Below are 25,813 nucleotides of genomic sequence, written 5' to 3'. Positions count from 1 at the left end.
GCGGCGATCGAGGACCCCCCCTGCTTTTTGGGGGGAGGGGGGGAATGCACCTGCCTGGGTAGAAGAAGGAGGGGAGCCGTCCGGGGGGGATTCTTCCGGGAGGGGGGGGCGAACCAGATCCAGCCCCCCTTGGTCTGCCTTGCTAAGTGGGGTCCCCTTAGGGGACCCCAATGTATGGCTCTTGGGGGCAGTCACAGCACCCCTTCCTCTTTTTTTTGCAGTCCCATGCCTGTTTATCTTTTGGGGGGGGTAGAAGCAGAAGACCCCCCCCCAGTTACATCTGCCTGCCTTTCCAAGGAGAGAGACCCCCTCCCCAGCCCCATTGCCACCTATCTGCCTCTCCTTTTGGGGAGACCGCGGAGGGGAGCATCTGTCTCTGGGGAGGGGGCTGGACGGCCTCCTGGGGAAGTCTAGGAGAGCCCCCCTCCCCTGCTAAACCCGTTCCCCCCCCCACATTGCAAATGCACTGTAAAACTTCCAAGGAAGGCCTCAAAATTGTGGGGGGGGGGCCTTAGGAGAAGGAAGGGGAAGCCGTTATCCTCCCTCTCACCGCCCAACGCCTGGAAAAAACATCTGTAGCCTTACATAATCCGTGTTTGTGTGTTTTGTGTAGCTCTGGAAAGGACAACGTGGGGGGGGTGAGGTGGGTTTGGGGTGTTTATTTGCTTTACGATAGTCCTGGATTTAACAACGGTTCGTTTAATGACCGTCCAAAGTTACAAAAAGTGACTTATGACCGTTTTCCCACATTTAACGACCGTTGCAGCCCTCCCCGTGGTCGCCTGAATGCAAATTCAGACTTCTGGCAACTGGCTCGCATTTATGACGGTGGCAGCGTCCAGTGTGTGTGTGTGTGTGTGAGATGCCCTTTTGTGCCCTGGCCGGACACAAGCCAGTGGGGAAGCCAGGTTCACATAATAAACTTATTAATTTAACCCCTGTGCTGGTTCACTTAACAGCTGTGGCAAGGAAGGTCGTAAAATGGGGCAAAACTCACTTAGCAACGGAAAATGACATTTCAGGAACTCTGTTCCCGCAAAGCATTGGGTGTTTCTAGTTTGTGCGGATTAACTGCCTTTTGGGAGGCGATGAATATCCTTCTCAAACCACCTTCCTGTTAGGGGGAGGTGGGGTTAGACTGTCATTTTCTGTTAGCTGCCTTGCAGGAGCTGTTTTGTGGGGCTGTCTTGCAACAGGTCCAAACAACAACAACAGCAGCAACTGTAGGACGGGATTGTTGTTTTATCCAGTTTAACCTTCTGGGAGATTTTGTTCCACACCTTTTGTGGAGCAGCTGCTAATAAGATTAGTCTTGTGCTTCCGGAGGGAACTGAACCGTCGGGCATTTTTGAAAGTTCCAGATAAGACCTATCAAAGGCTTGTTTTCCCTCTCTTGTTTTCCTCTCTTCCCCCTTTCTTTTCCTTCCCCTTCTCCTTCCCCTTCCCGTTGCCCTTGCCCATCCTCTTCCTGCCTGCCTCCCTCCCTCCCTTCCATTCATCCTATTTTCTCCCTTCCTTCCTTCCTTCCTTCCTTCCTAACTAAATTAGTCCTTTTCTTGGTTTTTCCTCTCCTACTGCTAATCCTTGAGAATTACCCATTTTTTTAAAAAAAACAACAACAACCTGTGGCTTCTTTTTCCCTCTTAAATCTCTCTTACTGTCTCTTTTTCTTTTCCAGAGGTGACCAAACCAACCAGCCGTCAAGATGTCCGACTCCAAGTATTTCACCACCACCAAAAAAGGTAAGGCGGCAGGTGGGGATTGGTGCTCCAGGTAGACAGGCAGAAGGTTGAATTCACAGGACACCCTTCTTAATTTGATTGATTTAAATTTATTTGCCAACTTATCTCGTTTCAAAGCGAAACAAAACAGAATCATGGCCTGTGAATCACAGCAGTAGCGATTCATTGAACAGCCAGTAAGAACTTGGCCAAAACTCACTTAAAAATAGTCTCGCTTAGCAGAGAGGAAATGTTGGGCTCAACCGTGACCGTGAATCAGGCGCTCCCTGCATTTGCCCATCTGAATTCTTTTCCAGGAGAAATATTTGAGCTGAAGGCCGAACTGAACAGTGACAAGAAAGAGAAGAAGAAGGAGGCGGTCAAGAAAGTGATTGCATCCATGACCGTTGGCAAGGATGTCAGGTACGCGGCTGTCCTTGGGGGACATGAGGACCCCTCTGGATTCCGTCCGTCCGTCTGTTGGCTTATTTCATTTATTTATATTCCGCCACTGTTGTTTTTATAAATAACTCAAGCCGGCAAACGTACAATACTCCTTCCTTCCTCCTGTTTTCTCCACCACGACAACCCTGTGAGGTGGGTTGGGCTGAGAAGAGGGACTGACCTAAGGTCACCCAGCTGGCTTTCATGCCTAAGGCAGGACTAGAACTCACCGTCTCCTGGTGATTGGCCCAAAGTTACCCAACTGGCTTTCATGCCTCAGGCGGGACTAGAATTCAACGTCTCCTGGTGATTGGCCCAAAGTCGCCCAGCCACTTTCATGCCTAAAGCCACACTAGAACTCACCATCCGTAAGTTGAGGACTACCTATATGATCCTTTAACACACCTTCCGTTTGTCTCCCCCAGCGCTCTTTTCCCCGACGTGGTGAACTGCATGCAGACGGACAACCTGGAGCTGAAGAAGCTGGTTTACCTGTATCTGATGAACTACGCCAAAAGTCAGCCCGATATGGCCATCATGGCGGTCAACACCTTCGTTAAGGTGAGCGCAGCTGTGCCTTTTGGGGCCAGGGGTGCGAGGGGGCAGCCAGATGAGAGGTTTTCAACAGGCTTTTGGAGAGTGAGCTGGCAAAGTCAGAAAACGTGCCCCCAATGTCTCTTCGGGGTGCAATCCATGCTAGATCCCTCTTTACGCTGTGTTCGTGACAATGGTTCACAAATCAAATTAGGTGAATCTGGACTTAACAAATGAAGGTAAATATAGGTGTCCCAGGATAATGTTGCAGGATCCAATCTGGGACTGACAGTTTAGTCTTCCGAGCTTTTGAACTCGTTCTGGAGCAAGGGAGCTTCTCTCTAGCCGAGGGTGTGCTGTTCTGTACGTGATATTTATATGGCGCCTGTTGTATGCGGCTTTTTAGTTGCCGATTGGGATATGTCGATGGCTGTTTTTTAAGTCGTTGGCTGTCCTTTCCTTGTGCTGCCCAGCCCTCGCCTTCGAAGTACTTGAGAGGCTGGTGGTAAATCAGCCGTCCTGTTGACTGATGCGGGGCCCATTTCCCGGTTAAATTATTTCCCTGGCTGTTTTTGTCCCACCTCGTCCAACAATCGTAGTAGCTGCAAAATTGAACGTATGTCCTTGTTCATTGCTGTGGGAGGCTACCGATGAGTTCTGTACTTGCGCCTCATCGAATGGATACAGGTATAGATTAGGTGAAACCTGGCTCAATAGCAGCAACTGCAAGAGGCAGGATGGCCCCCTCAGCTTCTCCCTTTTCCCCTAGGACTGTGAAGATGCAAACCCCCTCATCCGAGCCTTGGCCGTCCGTACGATGGGCTGCATCCGAGTTGACAAGATTACCGAGTATCTTTGTGAGCCGTTACGGAAATGCCTGAAGGACGAGGACCCGTATGTACGCAAGACGGCTGCCGTCTGTGTGGCGAAGCTGCATGACATCAATGCCCAGCTGGTGGAAGACCAAGGATTCCTGGATACGCTGAAAGATCTCATTTCAGACTCCAATCCAATGGTGAGCACCTTTTTTTTGGAGTTGAGATAGTCTTTTAATTAAGGTACTAAAATCTTTGGGGGGGGAGGAGGAGGAGGACTGTGGGGTCCTTGCTGCTCTCTGAGTTTGGTGGTTTTCTTGCAGACGTTTCATGACCCAACTAGGTAACATCATCAGTTCCAGAAGGGAGAGGAGGAGGAGGAGAGTAGGGAATGATGAGATAAGAGGCAGTTTCTTTGATGTAAAGGCAGAGGGGGGAGAGAGAGATGTATTCAAGGTTGTTCTCTTTTATTTAGGTGGTTGCGAATGCAGTTGCGGCCCTATCGGAGATCGCCGAGTCCCACCCCAGCAGCAATCTCCTCGACTTGAACCCGCAATCCATCAACAAGCTGCTGACCGCTCTGAATGAATGCACCGAATGGGGGCAGATCTTCATCTTAGACTGCCTGGCCAACTACATGCCCAAGGATGATCGTGAAGCTCAGAGGTAGGAGCTGCAGCTTGGCTCGCTTGCTCGAGCGCACTATATAAGAAGAAAGCCACCTGACAGCGACGAAGGAACAGCCATTCCTTGTTCTTCTGCCCAATGGGAGCTTTTAAGATTCATACCTTTTTAATCCCTTTGCAAATGTTGTTTGTTGTAGAATTAGCTTTTCCGGGTTGTGTTTCCGGTCTGGTTTCCCCTTGTGAGACCGGGGTTATTTTGCTCATAATATCAGCCCCCCAAATAAGCCCCAGTTAAGATCGTCAGCCAGATAAATGCATTTAGTACCGTATTTTCCCGAAAATAAGACCTAACCAGAAAATAAGCCCTAATGCGTCTTTTGGAGCAAAAATTAATATAAGACCCGGTCTTATTTTCGGGGAAATATGGTATATATCCTAAAGGTGGAAAATTAATAATAACAACGAAGAAGCTTGGAAAGGATGCTAGCCTGGACCTGCTGCTCTTTGGACCTCCGAGTTGGAAGAGATCCCCGACCCTGCCTTTCTTTTTTTCAGCATCTGCGAACGGGTGACCCCACGGCTGTCCCACGCCAACTCGGCCGTGGTCCTTTCTGCCGTGAAGGTGCTGATGAAGTTCACCGAGATGCTCTCGAAAGACCTAGACTACTACGGGACTTTGCTGAAGAAGCTGGCCCCCCCACTGGTCACCCTGCTCTCCGCCGAACCGGAGCTGCAGTACGTGGCCCTCCGGAACATCAACCTGATTGTGCAAAAGAGGTGAGTTTCTCCTGCACACCTGGTGAGGGGTGGAAAAGGACGAGCGTTCCTAGCACTAGACGTAGCTGGATTCACACCCGGGCTGCTGAGATTGGTGGTCAAACTGACTTACAGGTAGGTCCTCGGCTTACGACTGAGGTACTTACGACCCAGATTTGGAGTTCTGACGGTCAAACCTCCTGCATAGTGACATGATTCCCCCCCCCAGGTTGCATTTATGACTGTTTGCAGCGTCACATGGCCACATTTTATGAGGGTTTTGCTGAAAATTGTAAGTTTTGGGCAAAACCAAAAGCCCATTGCAAACCGTGGTTTTGCTGAATGACTACAGATTTGCTTAACAACTCTGTTGATTTGCTTAATGACTGCTGCACAACAGGTCGTAAAATTGAGTCAGTTGCATGACTGACCCTCTTTAGAACTGTCACACGTTATAGCCAGGATGGGCAAGCTCCCTTTAGGTCGTAACTCAAGGACTTACTTATATTGGAGGTCTTGCATTGTAGAGAACAGGCCGTAGGCTAAGCCACACCCAAATTAAGTTTACCCGGTTGTGTGAATCCAGCTAGTAGTCTCCTGTTGACTGGCCCCTGCGTGAATCCCACCACCGAGGGGTTTGCTGTCCTGCAGCCGCTTTTTAGGGCCTTGTGCAGCCATGCAGGTTTTTCTGCTGGACGTTGGAAGATAGAAAAATATCATTTCATTATAACGTTTCATTATTTCCTTTTTTTTCCTCCTCCAGGCCTGAAATTCTCAAGCACGAGATGAAAGTCTTCTTTGTGAAGTACAACGACCCCATCTATGTCAAGCTGGAGAAGCTGGACATTATGATCCGCCTGGCCTCCCAGGCCAACATCGCACAGGTAAAGTTCTGAATCTTTGCTTCATAGGATCCTTTTACAGATCTGGAACCCGCCCCACACGCTCACATCTCCTCGTGTTTCCAAAAGGAGGTGTTTTTGTTTCCTTCCACTGCATTCCCACATTCCCTCTAGGAGAGACGAGCCGCTGCATTCGTGCTAACACGTCCGGTCTCCTTCCCCTCTCTGCTCCCTCGCAGGTGCTGGCCGAATTAAAGGAATACGCCACGGAGGTAGATGTGGATTTTGTCAGGAAAGCTGTCCGGGCCATTGGCAGATGCGCCATTAAGGTTGAGGTGAGCCTTGGCAAGAAGGAACATGGCATCTGAATCATGAATCTATTCATTGGGGTGGTGGAGCATGGATTATGCCAGGGTTTCTCAAGATTGGCGACTTTAAGATGGGAGGACTTCAACTCCCAGGATGCCCCAGCCACCAGGGAGAAGCTGAGGGTCACTATCACGCCTCTCCGTTTCTTTAAAAAAAATCTTTGGCTTCCTGAATCCAGGTTCTTTCTTTTTTCCTTTCCTTTTTCCTTTCATTTCCTTCCCTTTCCCTTTCCCTTTCTCCTTTCCTTTCCCCTTCCCCTTCCACTGCACTGCCACGTGACTCTTTCTCTCTCTCTTTCCTTCCTTCTCTGCCCAGATCTCCTTCTCCTTCTCCTCCCTTTCTTTCCCCTTCTCTGCTTCCCACTCCATCTCTCTCTCTCCCCACACCTCTTTCCCTTCTCCCCTTTCTCTTTTTCCTCCCCCCAGCGTCACTCCCTCCCTCCCAGCCACCCATCTCACAGCAACGAGCCTGAGAAGCATACAGAAATTAGCGCCATCACAACAGCGTGACCTCCTGACACCCCCACAGCGAAAACACATCACCAGCAAGACTCTTGCTGCAAGATAACACGGGATGTTCCTCGCTTTCCCCTTCCGTTAACAATTGGAGCATCCACCCACTTCTTGGCTGACCCAGGCTGTTTTTTCCCCCCCTTTCAGCAATCCGCGGAGCGCTGTGTGAGCACGTTGCTGGATCTCATCCAGACCAAGGTCAACTACGTGGTGCAGGAAGCGATTGTGGTCATCAAGGACATTTTCCGCAAGTACCCAAACAAGTAGGAGCATTTTTTTGAGCAGTTGTGGCTGTGAACTTGCTAAGGGGTTTGAGTTCGAGTCCTGGATGCTCCTCCTGCTCTGCATTAAGAACCAAGGATAATCTGGAGCAGGCCAGAATCAGGCGGAAGGAAATTTCAAGGGTTCAGCGTTCTCCAGGGCTTTAAGAAACTCACAAATAGGAACGGCTGATTTCTAGAAAAAAATTACTGCAATTTAGGGGTTAGAGTTTGCCAGAAACAGATTTCCAGCCAAAAACGGCCGCTGCAGACAATGTGCTTGCTTAACAACCTCTGCATTCACAAACATGTTGTAAAAATCAAATCAATCACGTGGCTGCCTTAACTTACGACCATCGTGACATGGTAATCCTGGGCTCCATTATGGCTGTAACTGAAGGACGGCCTGTGTTCGGTGACAGCTGAACTGCTTCCCATCTGTTCCCAATATATTATTTTCTTTTTAATTCCCTTCCTGTGAATCGGTGAACCGACAGGTGTTCTCATGGACGGTCTGGAGCAGGTTGCCTCCATGTCTCCTCCTCCTTGACTAGCCTGATCTTTGCAGCTCGCAGGTTCTCCTTCGAGGTGCCCGAGATTCCCATCGTCTCTCCCCTCTTCGCAGGTATGAAAGTGTGATCGCCACTTTGTGCGAGAATCTGGACTCCCTGGACGAACCGGAAGCCAGGGCCGCCATGATCTGGATCGTGGGAGAATACGCCGAGCGCATCGACAATGCGGACGAGCTTCTGGAGAGCTTCCTGGAGGGCTTCCATGATGAAAGCACCCAGGTGGTGGGCCTCGGCTGGTTAGGTCTGGGGACTGGAACGGGGGGAAGGGGCAGGGATGGTGGGTGCCCCAGACTGCAGCTGGTGCTCAACTCACAGACATTCATTTAGTGTATAAATAGATTAATAGACAGACAGAAAAAGATGATGGATGGATGGATGGATGGATGGATGGGAGGATAGATAGATGGGATAGATGATAAATAGACAGATAGATGATGGGTGGGATAGATGATAGACAGATAGATAAATGGGATAGATAGATTAGAGAGAGAGAGAGAGATAGCATGATATAAATAGAGATAGATAGATAGACAGACAGACATGATGGGTGGATAATAGACAGATAGATTGCACAAATGGAACTCTGCACATGCTCATGCGCCTGCCACTCCACTGGAGAGCTTGGGGACTGCTGGTTTAAGGACTTCTGCTGAAACAAGAAGACCCAATGTACGCTGATGGGACAAGGTCTTCCCCTTTGTCTCTTGCTTGGGGTCAACTCCCCCACCCCCTTGAGTACCTCCTCCCAGGGTTTCGTCTGAGCCTTTAGCAAGAAACAAGCCAGCTTGCCTTCCTTTAGCCTCTGATCCGGTTTTCCTGCCCCGTTCAGGTCCAGCTGCAGCTGCTGACGGCCATCGTGAAGCTCTTCCTGAAGAAACCCACCGAGACTCAAGAGCTGGTCCAGCAAGTGCTGAGTCTGGCCACACAGGTAAATGTCACCTGCCACAAGGGTCTCCTTCTGGCCACCGAAAAACCAAGCCCACCCACCTCGTTTAGCCTGTGGTAAATCGATCATTTCCTCCTTCCGACCTGGTAGGATTCGGATAACCCCGACTTGAGGGACAGGGGCTACATCTACTGGCGCTTGCTCTCCACGGATCCCGTGGCGGCCAAGGAAGTGGTCCTGGCCGAGAAGCCTCTCATTTCCGAGGAGACAGACCTGATCGAGCCCACCCTGCTGGACGAGTTGATCTGCTACATCGGCACGCTGGCCTCGGTCTACCACAAGCCCCCCAGTGCGTTTGTGGAGGGGAGCAGGGGCGTCGTCCACAAAAGCCTCCCTCCCCGGACAGGCTCGTAAGTCAGACTCCGAAGTCCCCACTGATTCATTGGTTACCTGACTTGCATTCAAGTGGGACCTGTTTTTCCTGGCAACCACAACCCTGTGGGGCGGGGCGCACTGAGCACAGCCCCTGACCCAAAGTCTCCTAAGGAGCATCTCCCGCTCCTAGCTGAGAACCTTAGTGACTCTTCCATGGGCTCTTGTTGTGTATGTCTACAACAAAAACACTCTTTAAGGCTGTCCCCGTTGAAAACCAGCCATTTCCCCTTCCTGCCATTAAATCAGGAGCGAAAGTGCAGAGAGCCCAGATGTTGTGGCAGCTGGAGTGCCGCCTTCGGAGCAACCGGCCGTCATCCCGACCCAGGGGGATCTGTTGGGGGACCTGTTGAACCTTGATCTCGGACCCCCGGTCAGCAGCCCTCCGATAGCCACATCATCGGTGCAGATGGGAGCCGTGGACCTTCTTGGCGGTGGCTTGGAGAGTCTGGTAAGTTCTCGGTTGGGGGCCTCCAAATCCTGAGAAGCTTTTGCCAAAAAAAAAAAAAATTCTTTAAAAAAAGATCCAGAGGTTGCACACATTTCTCTGAACTGTAACAGAAGCCCCTGCAAGTACAAATGTCATTGCAGTAAAAAAAATAAGGCAGTCGAGTTATGCTTTTGGTCTTGCGTAAGGACCCCCCTAAACGCCGACAGGCTTTTAAAAAGGAAAAAAAAAACCAGAAGGTCTGCAAATTTCTCTGCTCATAGGATTCCATTCCATTCCATATATTCTATTCAATTCGATTCCATTTCATATATTCCATTCCGTTCCATATTCATATATTCGATTCCATTTCATATATTCCATTCCGTTCCATATTTTCTATTCCATTTCTTTATTTTTCATATATTTTATTTATTTGTATCCTGCATTTATTATTAATTTCCACAAATAACACAAGGCGGCCGACGAAGCTAATATTCTCTTCCTCCTCCTGTTTTCCCCACAACGACAACCCTGTGAGGCGGGCTGGGCTGGGCTGAGAGAGAAAGAGGGACTGGCCCAAAGTTATCCAGCTGCCTTCATGTCCAAGGCAGGACTCGAACTCTTGGTCTTCTGCTTTCTAGCCTGGTGCCTTAACCACTAGGCAAAATTGGCGCTCTCTCTCTCTCTCCCCCCATTCCATTCTACTCCAATTCCATAGTTTCTGTTCTGTCCTGTCCGTTCTGATTGTTAGGTTCTTCTTGATTAGGGGCTAGCAAAAGATACTTTGGTTGATGCCAACTTGCCGGGCAGGTTTTGCCCAGGTGGCTAAGAACGGCACACACACACAAACACCCCCAGAGAGACTTCTCTGTAGCCTGGTGGGCTAAGCTTTTCCATGTTGTGTGCTGAGCAAACGTAACTTTCCCTCCCTCCCTTGTTGTCTCCCTTCTCCTCTCCCTGCCTCCTTCCTTCCTTCCCTCTCTCTTTCTCTCTTCCTTTCTCTTCCTGCTGCCGCTGCCGCTGCTCTTCTCTTCACCTCCCGTGTCTGTTTCAAGATGGGGGAAGAAGCCGAAGGGGTAGGATTCTCTTCTTAGTTCTAATTGCAGTCGTAAGAGTTGAGGACTATCTCTATTTTCAGGTCCAATTTAGATATGGGATAGATGTGCTGGCCCAAGTCGGCCGTTGGACGCTCCCGGTCTTCCAGCCAGTTTGAGGGACAAGATGTTTCATTCCTGGGAACCCTATGCAAGGGATCTCCCGCGTTCCTTGATGTGGGGGTTCCTCTTCCCAGCTTTTTGCAACAGCTTTTCTCCCTTTCCGATTAGCATTACACACTTCCAAGAACGGCGTCCCTTTTGTTCTCCTGCAGATGGGAGCGCCCAGCTTTGCGGCCCCCAGTACAGTCATCCCCTCAAACCTGGGAGGACCCCTCGGAGGGGGGCTGGGAGACCTCTTTGACCTGGCTGGAGGTGTCAGCAACCTGTCGGGCTCCTACGTTATTCCCAAAACCGTGAGTAGCCTTCCTCTCGTTGGATCCCCTGAAGCCAAAGATGGCGGCATCCCGTAGAAGCTCTCGCTGGCCGAAGCCTTGTGAGGGCAACTGAGTTTCTCTTGGCCAGATCTCGCCGTGGTCCATGGTTGCTGGGGGCTTCCCTCCCCAGTCATAAAAGATAATTTCTCAGCAGCAGTGGCCAGGCGCTTGACCAACATCCCACAAAGACGAGTCTTCCTCTTGGGTGTGAGAGTTTGTGTTGTGGTTGAGAAAGGGGGGGGTCTCTCTCAAGAGAAACAATCAAGAGATGTGGCCAAAACTTGAGTGGTCCTCTCTGGTTTTAGGTGTGGCTCCCGGCGGTAAAAGCCAAAGGCCTGGAGATCTCAGGAACGTTCAGTCGCCGGGCAGGCTCCCTCTCGATGGACCTCACGTTGTCCAACAAAGCCTTGCAGGTCATGTCGGACTTCGCCATCCAGTTCAACCGGAACAGGTAAAAAGCTCCACCCCCCACCTGGTTGGCAGCCTCTGATGATGATCGCCTTTACCCTGAGCGGTTGGTTCCATGATGCCAAACCCTCTAAGAAGTTGGCTGAAGAGGCTTACCTGGCAGGGTGGCCTACTCCAACCCCCAGAATCCCCAGCCAGCCAGGTTGGAGAAGGCTCCAGAAACTGCCCTTCAGACTGAATGTGGCTTTCAGTTTATTGTATTTTTATTTTTTAGTTATTTATTTTATTTTACCTTTTATTTTATTTTTTATTTTATTTTATCTATTTTATTTTTTATTTTATTTTATCTATTTTATTTTTTATTTTATTTATTTTATTTTATTTTATTTTTTATTTTATTTTTTATTTTTTATTTTGTTTTATTGTTTTATTTTATTTATTTTATTTTATTTATTATTTTATTTTTATTATTTATTATTTATTTTATTACTTTATTTTATTTATTTTATTTTATAATAACTATTTTATAATAAAATATTTTATTTTATTAATTTTTTATTTTATTTATTTTATTTTATTATTTTATTTTATTATTTTAATTTATTTAAGAAGAGCCCAATTCATTATAGAGCTGTTTTCTGTTGAAATTGCCGCCCACCAATGTACGGCTTGCCGGTCTCTCTCTCTCTCTCTGGCCATTTCTCTCCAGCTTCGGTTTGGCCCCCGCTGCCCCTCTGCAAGTCCACACCCCTCTCGCCCCCAACCAGAATGTGGAGCTCTCTCTTCCCCTCAACACCGTTGGTTCAGTCATGAAGATGGACCCCCTGAATAACCTCCAGGTGAGCCGAAGGGGCATCAGAGGAGGAGGAGGAGGGGACGGGGGTCTTTTAAGAGGCCAAGCAGCAGTGATGCCCGGAAGGGCTGCAGCTCAGCCAGGCTCAGCTAGAGGGCCCAAAATTGTTAGGAATGGCATCTTTGGGGAGAAGAGGTGGATGCAGCTCACTTGGAGAAGACTCTCTCTAAACACCTGGAGCCAGTTTGGTATACTGGTTCAACTGCTGGCCTAGAAAATGGGAGACGGCGAGTTCTAGTCCACCTTCGGCATGAAAGCTGACTAGGTAACTTTGATCCAATCACAAAGAGACTCTAGTCCCACCTTGGGCATAAAAGCCATCGGGGTGACTTTGGACCAATCACCCAGGAGACTGTGAGCTCTAGTTCTGCCTTAGGCTTGAAAGCCAGCTGGGTGACTTATAAATATATGCCGGTTGCCAAGCACCCAAATTTTGATCACATGACCCTGGGAAGACTCTGATGGTCATACGTTCGAGGACCGGGCATAAGTCACTTTTTTCAGTGCCGTTGGTAACTTGGGACAGTCACTAATGGTTGTTAATTCAGGGACTACTTGTATTCTTCCTTTCCCAGGTTGATGTCTTCCAGATGTATCCGGGGGTTGAAGTTTTAACACCTCTGGAGGATGGAGACCGTTTGATTATGCACAGTGCAACTCTTGACATTTTTTAATGGGCTTGAAATCTTCTCTGTGTTTTTACTTTCAGGTGGCTGTGAAAAACAACATTGACGTGTTCTACTTTAGCACCCTGTATCCCCTGTACATTCTCTTTGTGGAAGACGGGAAAATGGGTTAGTTGACTACTTGGCGGGTGGGAAATGGTCCAAATTACAGGTAGTCCTCGACTTAACGACCACCGTTGAGCTCAAAACCTATGTTGCTAAATGAGAAATCTGTTAACGGAGTTTCGCCCCACTTTACGACTTTTCTGGCCCCGTTTGTTAAGTGACTCTGAACCGTCGCTAAACAAGTGGTCGTAAGTCGAAAACTACCTTTATATTTCTGTTCTTTTTTCGGTTTGGTTTGGTTTTGAGAGAGGGCCAAGCGTGATTTGTTAAGTTCTAAATTCTAAGTTGTTGTTTTTCAACGTCCCTCCTTTTTTTTGGCTAGAACGGCAGATGTTCCTGGCCACGTGGAAGGACATTCCCAATGAGAACGAAGCCCAGTTCCAGATTAAAGAGTGTCCGCTTAGCGCAGGTGAGACGAGAATAAGGCTGCGCCCAACCTTTCCAGCTTGAAACACCCGTCGTGAATACGAATCGAATGGTCCGTTGCTCAAAACGGGGCTGTCCCGGACAGACCCCCAATTGTTCTGAATTTTAAAAAACAGGCTGGAAACTGGAAACATTTTTCTAGTTGCTAGTAGGGAGTGACCCATCCAGCAATCCCCCCCTTTTTTTTTATTCTGATGATGATGATGCCCGTACAAGCCTGAAACTATTTCCCAAACAATACAGGAACTGGGCATGGCTAGTCTACTGAAGCAAAGAACCAGGGGGACATGATAGCAGTCTTCCAATATTGGAGGGGCTGTCACAGAGAGGAGGGGGATCAACCTATTTTCCAAAGCACCCGCAGGCCAGACAAAGGGACAGTGAATGGAAACTGATCAAGGAGAGATTCAACCTGGAATTGAGGAGAAATTTCCTGACAGTGGGAACAATCCACCAATGGAACTGAAGTTGCCTTCAGAAGTTGTGGGAGCTTCATCACTGGAAGCTTTCAAGAAGAGACTGGACTGCCATCTGTCAGAAATGGTGTAGGGTCTCCTGCTTGGGCGGAGGGGGGTTGGACTAGATGACCTACAAGGTCCCTTCCAACTCTTGTTATTCTATTCTAATAAATGCTAGGAATTTCTTAACAACATCTTAAAAGCTGGGAAGCCTGTCTTTCGAGCCCGTCTTGGTCCCAGGCCAGCAGTCCCTCTGTTTGGCTTTCAACAATTTGGTTTTCTTTCTTTCTGGTTGGACAGAGGCCGCGAGCAGCAAGCTGCAAGGTAATAACATTTTCACCATCGCCAAGAGGAACGTGGAAGGGCAGGACATGCTGTACCAGTCGCTCAAGCTCACCAACGGCATCTGGGTCCTGGCTGAGCTGAGAATTCAGCCCGGGAGTCTGAACTTCACGGTATGGCTTCCTCTCCCGGTCCCGTTGGGGTGGGAATCCAGCCGTTTTAAGGCCTCCTGCCCAGCTTTTCGCGCTAGATTTTGTTCCGTTCATTCAATCCATTTATTCATTTCAAACGTTTTGTTAATTTATCAAGACCTGAAATACAGGATGGTCCTCGACTTACGGCAGTTCATAAATACGAGTCAGCTGCCAAGCGTCGCAGTTTTGATCACGTGACCCTGGGGATGCTGCAAGGGTCGTAAGGGTGAAAAACGGGCATCGGCCCCCTTTTTTTGTAACTTTAATGGATTGTTGTAAGCGAGGACTGCCTTTCGTTTCCTCCCTGCCTTTCCTTTCCTTGGGATGGCAATGTAATCTCATTTTTTTTTCTTTTCCTTTTGTTTTTGTATTGTTTCCTTCCGTTCCTCCGTCGCTGCCTGGCCACCGACCCCCTCCCTCGGGCCTGCCCCCCCCTCAACTTACAGGATCTGGAGGTTAGCTCAATACCTTTTGCTTCTCTCTTTTCCCTATTTTCGCCAGCCAGCCAGCCAGCCAGCCACTCTGTTCTCACAAGGGCCACTTGTACCATTCCATTCCAGCCTGGCTTTTAACACCCCTGACTGCAAAACATGTATTTCCTCTGCTCGATGCAAGTTAGGAAATGGCTGGTTGTGGTTTTTTTGGGGGGGAGAGGTTGCCATTGGGAGGTGGGAAGGGGTGGGCAGTTGCAGAGTGCAGAAATTTAGAGGATACTTGTCAGATCTGCCCCACCTCCGATCTCTTAGGAAAGTAAAACTCTCAACTCCACGTGGTTTAAAGACCCTCTTATTAAGAGATGCAGATTGCAGCAGTGTCACACAGAATCTGAAGGTTCCCATGCAACAATACAAAAGTAGCCCCTTGGTTACCCCAGCTCTCCCCCCATAATCTCATCTGTGTGTAACCAATCCGGCACCGCTGAGATATTTTGGGAAACACTAAGGTCTTTGGGCTGGTGAAGTTCCACTCTCAGGGCAAACAGCCTTGAAAATGCCAGCGTGCCAACGCAAACCGGATTACAAACTGTTCTGTTCTTCCTCAACTGTCAGTTCCCCCCCTCCCAATTTCCCATCCTAAAGGTATACGGCTTTATTGCCCGTTTGCTTCCCCCCCTTCCTTTCCCGATTGATGGCAGGATGCCAGCGAGACACCAAGCCAAAGGCGGTGGATCTGGCAATACCAGCAACCGTTGGCTGCAACGGTTAAGTCTGTCTGGTTTCTGACCAACCACACTCCTCCCGGGTAGTCCTCAATGGAATTGCGGGTAGTCCTCAGCTTATGACCACGAATGAACCCAAAATTTCCATTGCTAAGCAAGATGGCGGTTAAGCAAGTTTTGCCCCATTTTGACCACCATTCTTGTGTTACCCCAATTTTTCACGCTTAACAACCATTGCAGCATCCCTGTGGTCACATGATCCAAATTCGGACACTTGACCACTATCCTGTATTTATGACGGTTGCAGCATCGCCGGGATCACACGATCCCCTTTTGCGGCCTTCTGACAAGCCAAGTCCACGGGGAAGCCAGATTCACTGATCAGCCGTTTCCAAGAAAGGTCATAAAATGGGATAAAGCTCACTTGAAAAGATTTCTCACTTAGCAACATAAAATTCTGGGCTCGGTTGTGGTCGTAAGATTGAGGACTATCTGCGATATTCTCTTCTGTCGGTTAACAGTGGATGATTTGTTCACAGCAACTGCTAGCTTTTTGGTCTCCGCTCTGAACGACTAATCTTTGAGCTTTTTCCGCCCCCCCTCCCCCCCCCACATTTGGATCCCACTTCTGATTTACTAACCCCGTCGCCTCTGCCGAGGACTCCTGCAGTTGCTGCTCCTCACTCCCCTCTTTTCTTTCTTTGCAGCTCTCCCTGAAGTGTCGCGCCCCGGAAGTTGCTCAGCACATTTTCCAAGCCTATGAAACCATCCTGAAAAACTGAAGCCGCCGTTCTTCCTTCCCCCAAAGCGGCGGAGACCGATGGGGACCAAGTCGTGAAAAACAAAAACACCGAATCAAAAAAAAACAACACCAAAAAACCCCCAACCCACCATCGTCCATTCCTCCCCCACCCCCAGTTCGGAAGATCAGTTATTTTTTTGGCAGGGATCAGATGATCTGGGCAGGCTTTCCCGAGTGGCTGGAACGGAGTCCCCTGCGGAAGTTGGAGAACGAAGCAGGGGCGGGGTGAAGGAGACCCGGCTCCCTATTTTTGTGTGTGTGTGTGTATCTGCCTGCGTGCGTGTGCATCAAAGCCTGCCGTGTTCCTCTGCTGAGACCACCCGTGTCCTTGAGGCGCTTTGTGTGTTGAAATCACACTGGCTGCACGAGTGCCGTGCTGCAGCTGCAGCTGAGAATGTCCCCTGCAGCATCTCCTTGTGGTCTTGCTATTCTTCCACTTCAATAAAGAAATCAATGATGACCACTTCCAGAACAGGAAAACTGTTTCTGTTTTACTCCTGAGCGGGGAAGGCTTCTTGGGTGTGGATGAAGGTATAAGGGTGGAATTGGAATTGGGAATGTCTAGTTCAATGAAGAGAAGGACCAGGGGTGACATGATAGCAGTATTCCAACATCTCAGGGGCTGCCCCAAAGAAGAGGGAGTCAAGCTATTCTCTCCAAAGCGCCTGAAGGCAGGACAAGAAGCAAAGGATGGAAACTGACCAAAGAGAGAAGCAACCTAGAACTAAGGAGAAACTTCCTGACAGAACAATTAACCAATGGAACAACCTGCCTCCAGAAGCGGTGAATGCTCCAACACTGGACGTTTTTAAGAAGAGACTGCGCAACTACTTGTCTGAAATGGTATAGGGTTTCCTGCCTGAGCAGGGGGTTGGACTAGATGACCTCGAAGGTCCCTTCCAACTTTATTATTATTATTATAAGTTGGACACCAGCCAGCTTAGTCTGTTAGCCAAACATCCATGATCAGAATTCAGATGCTTGGCAACTGATTCATTTTGAAAGCTGGAATGTCTCCAGATGGTCTTCATGGGGGTTTGTTTAGGTTTTTTTTGCATCATTTTGGTCTAATGATTAAGGCAGTAGGCTAGAAAGTGAGAAACGGTGAGTTCTAGTCCTGCCTTAGGCTTGAAAGCCATCTGGGTAATGTTGGGCCAATCACCAGGAGATGGTGAGTTCTAATCCCACTTTAGGCATGAAAAATGGCTAGATGACTTTGGGCCAGTTACCAGGAGACAGTGAGTTCTAGTCTCGTCATAGGAATGAAAGCCAGCTGGGTGACTTTGGGCCAATCACCAGGAGACAGTGAGTTCTAGTCCCACTTTAGGCATGAAAACTGGCTGGGCTAATTTGGGCCAATCGCCATGTGCCATGGAGCACTTGGAACAGCTTCCATCCTGCAACCATACTTTTAGCACCCTCAATATCTACCCATCCCAGGTCCTTGGGAAGGACTCAATAGGTGGTTAAATACGCCAAATCCAACCTAAACCTCTGGCTGGCTGTGACCAACTTATAGCTCTCTGTTCTCTCTCTCCCCCCCCCCAACACTCTTTAATCATTTTCTCTTGCCGGCTGCCCAAAATAGTCTGCTTGTCTCTGTTTATATCACCAGCCCACCTTCGTATCAAGCCATTGCAGACAAAATTCTGCTTTTTATTTTTTATGTTTTTATTTAGGGCAGGACAAGAAGGATTAGAAATGAGAATAGAATATAAGAATGGAATGGAATGGAATGGAACAGAACAGAATAGAATAACAATAGAACAGAATAGAATACAAATAATTAGAATAATACAATAGAATAAAAAAAGAATAGAATAGAATAACAAAGAATAGAACAATAGAACAGAAATAATTAGGTCTTTGGGTCTGCTTAGGATGTTTTGAAGGCCTTTAGTCCGCTTGTGTTCTACGCTGATTCCCTATTCTTGATGTATAGCAGTATAATTCTTTTTAGGGTTTGTGTTGGTTGTGTTGTATTGGGTTGAGTGGTCAGGGACTTTTTGATGCTGTTGTGCTTGTTCAGCAGTAAGGCTTAGAGAGTGAAGCCACATTCTGAAGGCTTCCTTGGTTACTTTCCTTCCTTTCTGCCAGCCTCGTGGCTTGGGTCCCTGGCAGAGAGCAGGCTGTTTCAAGTGCGAGGCTGTTTTTTCTTTTTATAGCTACGATAATTAAATCATTTCATTAACCACCGACTGAAGGCACCAAGCTGCTCTCCTCAGCACTCTGCCGAGCTGGGGTCTCCGGAGCAGACATCGCTGGCTAGAATCAAGTTGTGATTGTCGACAGTAGCAGCCGGGCCCGGTTGGGGGTGCTGAACGTCCCCCGAGAATGCCAGCCAGCTGTCTGAATCACTGCCACAAAGCAGTGTTTCTCCATCTTGGCAACCTGAAGAGGTTGGGGACTTCAACTCCCAGAATTCCCTGGCCATCATGGGAGTTGAAGTCCACGACTCTTAAAGTTGGGGGTTTGATTTCTGTAAGTCATTGTGAGAGACTTGGGCAGCCATGTATATTTTCTTAATAAGCAATAAATAATATTTGATGGGGTTCTATAAAGGAATAAGGGGAGGGACAGTTTTCTTGAACACTAAAGCTTTGCTTCTTGATCAATTCCAGGATATTTGGGGGGGGGGGAACAAGGCCTGGAAAAGTTTGGAAACTCCACTTTCACACTGCTATTATATTGTATTTCGCTAGTTTTTCTTGCTCACCATCTTTTTGTCAAACCTCCCCGATGTTATAACCTTTCCAAACACAGCAGCTGTTCGCTCACGTTGATTTTGTCTTCTCACTAACGTTTTGAAGCATTGCTACCGTGGTCACATCATAGCTTTATATAAGACAATGACTGTCCTATTGACCTTCACTTTGTAATGGACTTCTTTCATCACAGCTATACACTGGATTAAAGTTTTCCTTAATATGCGTCATAATTTCAATATTCCTTTCCAAGGCCGCTGTAGAGGTTTTGGCAAACAAAAAACAACTTTCCTAGCAGCCAATATTAATACCTCAAAGCAAAAAAAGATGGAAACCAACCAAGAAAGGCAGCATTTGCATAGGGATCAAGGCAACTCCATTCTATCAAGTCACATAAAATTTAAGTTTAAAATGTAAAACTTAAAAATGTCCCTTCATTCTTTCTTCATTGCCCATTTGGGTTCGTATGAACCAACGCGGGGGCCTCTGATCTCCTTTAGCAAACTTCTCTTTGTAGATTTCCGCAAGAGACACCGTTCCCACGAGAATCACTTTGAGTGGGTTAAATTTTAGGGGACAAAATCTCTACAGTTTTCTTTAGAAAAGAGGCAAATATTACCATATCAGCCCACAAATCAAAAGAACCGAAACACTTCAAGGAAGTTTTTTTTATTATTATTAACTCCCCAAGATCCCAGGCTGGAGCAGCCCCACTCTCTGTCCCGGGCCTAGAGACTTTCTTAGCTTTGTCTTGGATCCTGATTTATTGATCCGGTCTTCAGGCAGGAACCTGTCTTAGCCTCTGAGCAGACGACCAACTCAGCTGACCCTCCCTTTGATGGACATTCTCCCGGGTCGGGGGGGGGGAAGTTGCGGGTGCTGGTGGTCGTCCAACCGTGCCGGCAGACGGAGCGTGAAAACTGCTTTCCCCCCCCCCCTCGCCGTGGCAGAAAAGTATGAAGTCATATTTCTCCGCATCTCCGGAAAGGCGGGGAAGACGCGCTCCGTCTCTGCGGGGGATGCGCGGCTCCTCCGCCGCGCGCCCAGCCGCCCAAGCTACCCCTGCCTGCTGCTAGGTAGAGTCGTTCTTCCTGCCCTGCCCGCCGCGCCGCCTTTCTCACGTGCTTGTCCTGCAATCCCGGGTTCTCTTGCCGCAGCGGGGACAGCCCGGCGGGCTTGCGCGCCGCAGTGTCCCTGTCCAGGGTGCTGAAGCGGAGCGCCGACTCAAGCGCTGCGCCCAGTTCTCTCTGCCTTGGCTTGGATCGCGCTGCCCGGTCGGGTGGTTGAGCAGGAGCGGGGCGGGCAACCAGGCGCCCCTTGGCCTTGCAGCGGCCTTGAGCAGCCGTTCCTCTGCGCTCAGGAGAAAGCTGGGAGAGGCGGCGTGGAAGGGTCCCATCCTCCGCCGTCTCTCTCTCTCTCTCTCTCTCTCTCTCTCTCTCTCTCTCTCTCTCTCTCTCTCTCTCTCTCTTTCTCCTTCTGCTTCCCCCTTCTCACGCTTCAGCAACTTCTTTTCCTTCCTACCTCTCTCAAAACCACAGCGCAGTCTTTAGGCATCGAGAAGGGAGCTCGCTCCCAACCCAACTGCACTTCGGAGGACTTTGGCTCCATTCGCTTCCCTGCTCGGTTCGTCGCCATCCCCGGTGTTTGGCTTCCGCGCCTCGGCTGAATTCCCCTCTCCCTTCCCGTTCATGCCACTCCGTCGGAATCCGTCCTGGACTCGGATGAAGTCTGAGCTCCTGGGTTAGCCAAAGGCTGCTGCGGAGGAGATACTTGGAGAGAATTGCGAAGTTGAGTAGCTTGGCTTGGAGACGGAGGAGTCGGACTAAGGGGGAGCAATCCTCGGAGGTCTGGAGTCCTGGAGGGAGGAGAAAGTGGGGGTGAGTCTCAAGCTGGGTCCACACAAGGCACTTCGGGAGTCCGTTACAAATCTAGCACCAGCCTTGACGTGCCCAACGTGTTCAGCTTGGCTCGTTCATAGCCTTGGGTTTTTTTCTTGGTGGAGGCTCAGCCTCCGGTGCCATCAACCCAGCAGCCTAAATCCTTCCGTGTAGCGTGTGAACCCAAAACAGGCTAACTCAGGAGGCCGGTGAAGAAGCTTATCGTGTGAACCGCGGGAAGGGCAGGGAAGGGGTTTGATGGCTCGGAGGAAGCGCGAGGCGGCTCTTCGGAGGAGCAACGCTGGCGGGAGGAACTGTCCAGGATCCTGAAGGCAGATCATGGTGGAGACACTGACCGTCGCCGTCCTGGGCGCCCCCAGGGTAGGCAAGACAGCCATCATTCACCAATTCTTGTACCACGACTTCACAGACAAGTACAGCCCCACGGAGGACCGTTACATCTACCGGCCGTCAGTCATGCTGAACGGGAATTCCTACGACCTGAAAATCATGGACGTCCCCTACGTGGCGGCTTTCCCTGCCAACAGCTCTCAGGTGAGCGCCTCTTCCCCCTCCCTTCCCACCTGGCAGTTTCCAATCCCCCCAACCCAACAACAGCTGGGGAGAAGCGGAGTGGTAGTTTGGCAGGGGTCAAGCTAGGTTGGAGTTGGCTGACTCTTTTTAAGTTTTTCTTTTCCAAACGTTTGGCAACCGACTCGTATTAAAAAAAAAGTCAGCAGAATATGCTAGTTGCAGTTCTGATTTAACTAGCTCCACTACTGTTGTGGCTGAAATTAATTGTAATTCAGATTAAATATATCCAGGGGAAAAGACAGACTGGACCAATATTTAGCTTAACAAAGTGGTGTAAAGAGCCATGGAAAGACACATGCGTAACATTACAGGACAAAATAGAAAGACCTGCACATGGATTGGAGAACAAACGAAAGTATATGATATCAAGAGAGTAAAAGAATTGAAATGGAAAATGGGCCAGAAGAACTGAGGGCAGGTGGACCAAGGAGGTCCTAGAATGGATCCCACTTGATCAAAAGCATCCAAGAGACTAAAACCAAGATGGATCGATCACATCAGCACGTATGATGGGCCCAGCTGGCAAAAGGAAGCCCAGGACCATATTGGTGGGAAACATGCAGAAGAGGCCTGGATAGAGTAGACAATGGTTAAAATGATGATTGATGATGATTTAGCTTTCATGTTACAGTTTTTCAGTTGCTTGCCTTTGCCTCCACTTCATTACTTTTAGTCTCTTGAGGGTTTTTTAAATCCAAAAATCTACAGATGGATACTAGTTTTCTCCAGCTCCAGCTAAACAGCATATTCATGCTTTGAATTCTTCAACCTACACCTCCTCTCGAGAGGTGTTAAAAAAGGGGGTGGAAGAGGAAAACAGCAAAAAGCAAAAAACAAAAGCAAAAAAAAGTTTTAGCCACAAAACTCCCAGTTCTAAATCAATATTACAATGAAGATTTTAGACCAAGTGTAGGCATTGACGGTACCACAAATTAGGTATAAAGTCATACTTTTAGGGAGTGTGAAATTTAGAAATTTAACCAATTTAACCCACTTCTTCCACCACAGTTCTGCAAATTATAAAACATTTAGGAGCTCCTCTTATCTTCTGCCCTTGGCTCCTAAATATTTTGCTCCTGTCTAATTGGCTTCTTGGACTAGCAGAGAGCAAAAACAAGCATTTCCTGACAGTGAGGACAATTAACCAGTGGAACGGCTGGTCTTCAGAAGTTGTGGGTGCTCCATCACTGGAGGTTTTCAAGAAGAGACTGGACAGCCATTTGTCCAGGATGGTATGAGGTCTCCTATTTGGGGAGGGGGTTGGGCTAGAAGACCTCCAAGGTCCCGTCCAACCCTATTATTCTATATTCTAATCTACATTCTATGAAGAAACCACGAAAGATGTTTCTGAACAAGGTTGAAAGGACTAATCGGCAGCCCATGTCACCTTGCCTCTCTCCCCTTCTGCTGCCGGAGGGAGGAAAATAGTAGCACCAGCTGTCTGTAAAAGATGGCTGTCACCTTCTTCACACCTGCTGGTTCTCAATTTTTTTTAAAAAATGTGTGTTTTAACCTGGCTCCGTTTTAGGCACTTTCCTCTAGCGCTCACGCTGTTTCTTGAAGCAGCTTGTCTTCCCACTTGAGTTTTTAGAATTCCTTAAATAGTAACGCTGAAGGGAGGGCTTTGTGGAGCCCGCTGATCGCATGTGGGCTAGAAACCTCAACAGGCCAAATTGCCAGGTCAAGCAATGGCCCGTGAAGCACCGTAAAGTGGCAAATGTGGAAGACATCCCAGTTACATGGATGCCTCAACTCGCAACCTTAGTGACCGATGACAGGATTTCCGGTCGCAATTGCGATTGTACGTCAAGGCTAGGTAGAGGACAGGATCATTGGTTCCTGCACAAAAAAGCATCTTGGGTGAGGGGTGGTCAAAAAAATCAAAATGACAGATAGGAAGGGATTTTAATCCACTGTTCATTGCTGGCTCTAGCGGGCGCTGCTCATCTCCGTGCCCCATCATTTGGCACTCAAGAAGCTTCTTCAGCTTTGACCCGATGGTGGGGAATGGAAGGATTTATATTCCTTGCAGACAGCTAGTCATTTTCATTCTTTTAGAGAGTCGTTGAGGCCACTTGGAGGTTTGTCTGGGTCCATCAACTTTCTAAAAGAAGGCAAAGGACCTGCGGTCTGCAAGGAGTATAAATCCTTCCCTTCTCCACCATCCAGTCAGAACTGAAGAAGCTTCTCGAATGAGAAGTGAAATTTCTTCGAAGAAAAAACAAGAAAGTCCAGTTGCCTCCTGAAAAAGCACTTTTGGGACAACAAATGACCAGGATGACTAAGAATCTCCATAGACAAGAAGGGTAGTATTTGCATAGGAATCAAGGAAGCTCCATTCTATGAAATCACGTAGAAGATAGAACTTAATATTTTTAAAAGTTTCAGCCAAGTCCCCCTGTCCTTTCGGTCGGGCTCCTGGCAATGGCTAAGTCAACCCCTAGCTGGGTTTTCCTTGGCCGCAAGGACTCAACTTACTGTCCCAAGTCTTTTTTTTTTTGTCCATCAGGAGTGGTCAGACCTAAAGTATTGGGGCCTACGAAACACCGATGCCTACGTTCTGGTGTACGACATTTGCAGTCCAGAAAGCTTTGAATATGTGAAAATGCTCCGTCAGCAGATCCAGGACAACAGGTAAGGGCAGGGGGTGAAGGAGAGACACCCCCCCATAAGATACGGCAATACATCAATTCAGAAAGCTAGTCCTCTACTTCTGGCTGTAATGGAACCTGCCCATCCTGGTTGCAAGTCATGATGATCGTAATAAGAGTCAGTCACATAAGTGACCCAGTTTTAGGGTCTTTTTTTTTTGCAGTCGTTGTTAAGCAAGCGTGTCATAAAGCAGGTGTCATGGTCATTAAGCGAACACCGGTCATTAAGTGAACTGATAGTATGCTATGGGCGCAACTTTGCCTGAAACTGGAAGTGCCAATTTTTGGCAAAACGGTTGGACTCTTCAAACAGCTGTAATTGTGGCTGTGTTGCTGAATGCCGGAGGTTCGGTCATGTGACCACGGAGGGGGGGCACTTGTTGGAATAAGGCATGCCCCAAGGTTGGTTCGTTATCTTTTGAGTGGTCGCTAAGCAATCGGTTCTAAGTTGAGGGCTAACTGTACAGGCCGAGGACCCCTCATGTCAAGCCTCAGCTACATTCTCCTTCCTTAGAAATGGACTTACGAGAAGCGGCTACGTTCATGAGCCCACGCAACAAAGCATTGTCGAACTGTTGCTCTTACAAGTTGGGGCCCCCCAAACCTGAATCTCCTTCGCGTCCCCTCTTTTCTAGGACAAGCAACATCAGCGAAGCACCCATCATCGTAGTGGGGAACAAACGGGACCTGCAAAGACAGCGTTTCACGCCCCGCCGGACCCTCTCCTTGCTCGTGAAGAAGGCCTGGAAGTGCGGCTACATGGAGTGCTCGGCCAGATACAACTGGCACATCATCCTGCTCTTCAAAGAGCTGCTGTGCAGCGTCCTGGCCCAGAGCTGTCGGAGCAATCACTCTGCGGTGCGCCTCCAGGGGGCGCTGCACACAAACAGGTGCAGCCTCATGTGAGCTGGGAGGGGAGGATGGAGTGGGCTGGAAGGTGGGGGACGTCCCAAACATTCATCTTAAGACAGGGGTGATCTGGAGCACAGCTTCCTTCCGTACTAACACACTCATTTACACGCGCACACACACAAAAAAGGGGCGGGGCAAAACAGATGATGTGTCAGTCTTTACTGTCTGAATTCAGGAATCTGCAGGTCAGTTTAATCAGCTACATTCACGGGGGTGGATAGCAGGCACTCTACGGGAGGAGAGCCAGGCTCCCTATTACTCATATAAATATGCATAGATTATTCAACAGACCTCCAGTGACAAGGGGGCGGGGGGGGTCGCGAAGGCCGAGAGGGGCCCTGCCAAAGAGAAATTCACGTGCAAAGCCTTCAGCGTTCCCTCCCTGCTCTTTTCCACTCACACGGCCACTTTGCCCAAGCCTGACATTTTGCCACGTGCAACGATTGCCTTGCAGAATGGGGGGGTCCCTTCTGTCCAGTCCCACAAACGTCTCCCCAACTTCTCCCGAGGTTTCAAGAATCTTAGCCAGGTGCCACTAAGCGTCTGTTGTGTGAATCCACAACGGCCACTCCTGCAGGAGAGGGAGAAAGGTTTGATTCCAAATGGGAGCCAGAAAACTGAAGTCAAACCGCTTTCTCCAGGCAGTCCTTCGGCATTCCCTCCCCACGCCCCCCCCCACCCCAACCAAGCCTACCCCATAAGGCACTCTTCCGACTCTGTGCAGCCTTGCGCAGACGCAAGGGTAGTGTGCAAAAGACAAAAGGGACAGCCGCTCCATTACACAACACCCTGCCAAGTGCACAACGGTCCTTTCCCAAATCCTCACGTAGTTGAATGCTGAATCCATGCCAACGCCGGAACTTGCCATGGCCAACTCACTACAGGACAATTTAACACTTCTATTTAATGATTTAAAATAAATAAATTTAAAAAATATTTTAATTGGTGCCCTTTGCATTTCATTCCGTCCC

General features: G+C 48.8%; 2 protein-coding genes across 3 annotated transcripts; both read left to right on the top strand.

Annotated features, from left to right (window-relative positions):
• The first annotated feature begins 1,688 nt into the window (after positions 1 to 1,688).
• On the top strand, positions 1,689 to 16,144 carry AP1B1 (adaptor related protein complex 1 subunit beta 1). 2 transcript variants are annotated; one of them, XM_015817432.2, is made up of 21 exons: positions 1,689 to 1,742; positions 2,039 to 2,144; positions 2,591 to 2,726; positions 3,469 to 3,714; positions 3,990 to 4,180; positions 4,696 to 4,917; positions 5,660 to 5,780; positions 5,978 to 6,073; positions 6,767 to 6,882; positions 7,505 to 7,670; positions 8,281 to 8,379; positions 8,488 to 8,747; positions 9,019 to 9,220; positions 10,569 to 10,709; positions 11,036 to 11,181; positions 11,848 to 11,977; positions 12,701 to 12,785; positions 13,105 to 13,191; positions 13,967 to 14,121; positions 14,589 to 14,597; positions 16,009 to 16,144. In XM_015817432.2, exons 1-21 carry the CDS (start codon positions 1,706 to 1,708, stop codon positions 16,081 to 16,083), a joined length of 2,826 nt encoding a protein of 941 aa, XP_015672918.1. In that variant the 5' UTR covers positions 1,689 to 1,705; the 3' UTR covers positions 16,084 to 16,144. The 2 variants fall into 2 exon arrangements, with proteins under 2 accessions (XP_015672918.1, XP_015672919.1); XM_015817433.2 differs by lacking the exon at positions 14,589 to 14,597.
• Positions 16,145 to 21,024: 4,880 nt separating this feature from the next.
• RASL10A (RAS like family 10 member A) lies at positions 21,025 to 24,836 on the top strand. Its single transcript, XM_015817464.1, has 3 exons — positions 21,025 to 21,240; positions 23,789 to 23,913; positions 24,566 to 24,836. Exons 1-3 carry the CDS (start codon positions 21,025 to 21,027, stop codon positions 24,834 to 24,836), a joined length of 612 nt encoding a protein of 203 aa, XP_015672950.1.
• The last annotated feature ends 977 nt before the right edge of the window (positions 24,837 to 25,813 follow it).

This window comes from Protobothrops mucrosquamatus, unplaced genomic scaffold, assembly GCF_001527695.2.
Source record: "Protobothrops mucrosquamatus isolate PMUCROS unplaced genomic scaffold, P.Mucros_1.0 scaffold593, whole genome shotgun sequence".
Classification (NCBI taxonomy): Eukaryota; Metazoa; Chordata; class Lepidosauria; order Squamata; family Viperidae; genus Protobothrops; species Protobothrops mucrosquamatus.
Note: the sequence above shows the minus strand (reverse complement) of the source record. Positions and strands in the feature narration are given on the sequence as shown.

Bases quoted from the DNA above. Each gene is read 5' to 3' on its own strand.
- AP1B1 (XM_015817432.2), top strand. From the start codon at position 1,706: ATGTCCGACTCCAAGTATTTCACCACCACCAAAAAAG. The intron at 9,221-10,568 runs GTAAGTTCTCGG...GTTCTCCTGCAG, and splicing joins GCGGTGGCTTGGAGAGTCTG to ATGGGAGCGCCCAGCTTTGC. The intron at 12,786-13,104 runs GTTAGTTGACTA...TTTTTTGGCTAG, and splicing joins TGTGGAAGACGGGAAAATGG to AACGGCAGATGTTCCTGGCC.
- RASL10A (XM_015817464.1), top strand. From the start codon at position 21,025: ATGGTGGAGACACTGACCGTCGCCGTCCTGGGCGCCCCCAGGGTAGGC. The intron at 21,241-23,788 runs GTGAGCGCCTCT...TTTGTCCATCAG, and splicing joins TCCCTGCCAACAGCTCTCAG to GAGTGGTCAGACCTAAAGTA. The intron at 23,914-24,565 runs GTAAGGGCAGGG...CCTCTTTTCTAG, and splicing joins CAGCAGATCCAGGACAACAG to GACAAGCAACATCAGCGAAG.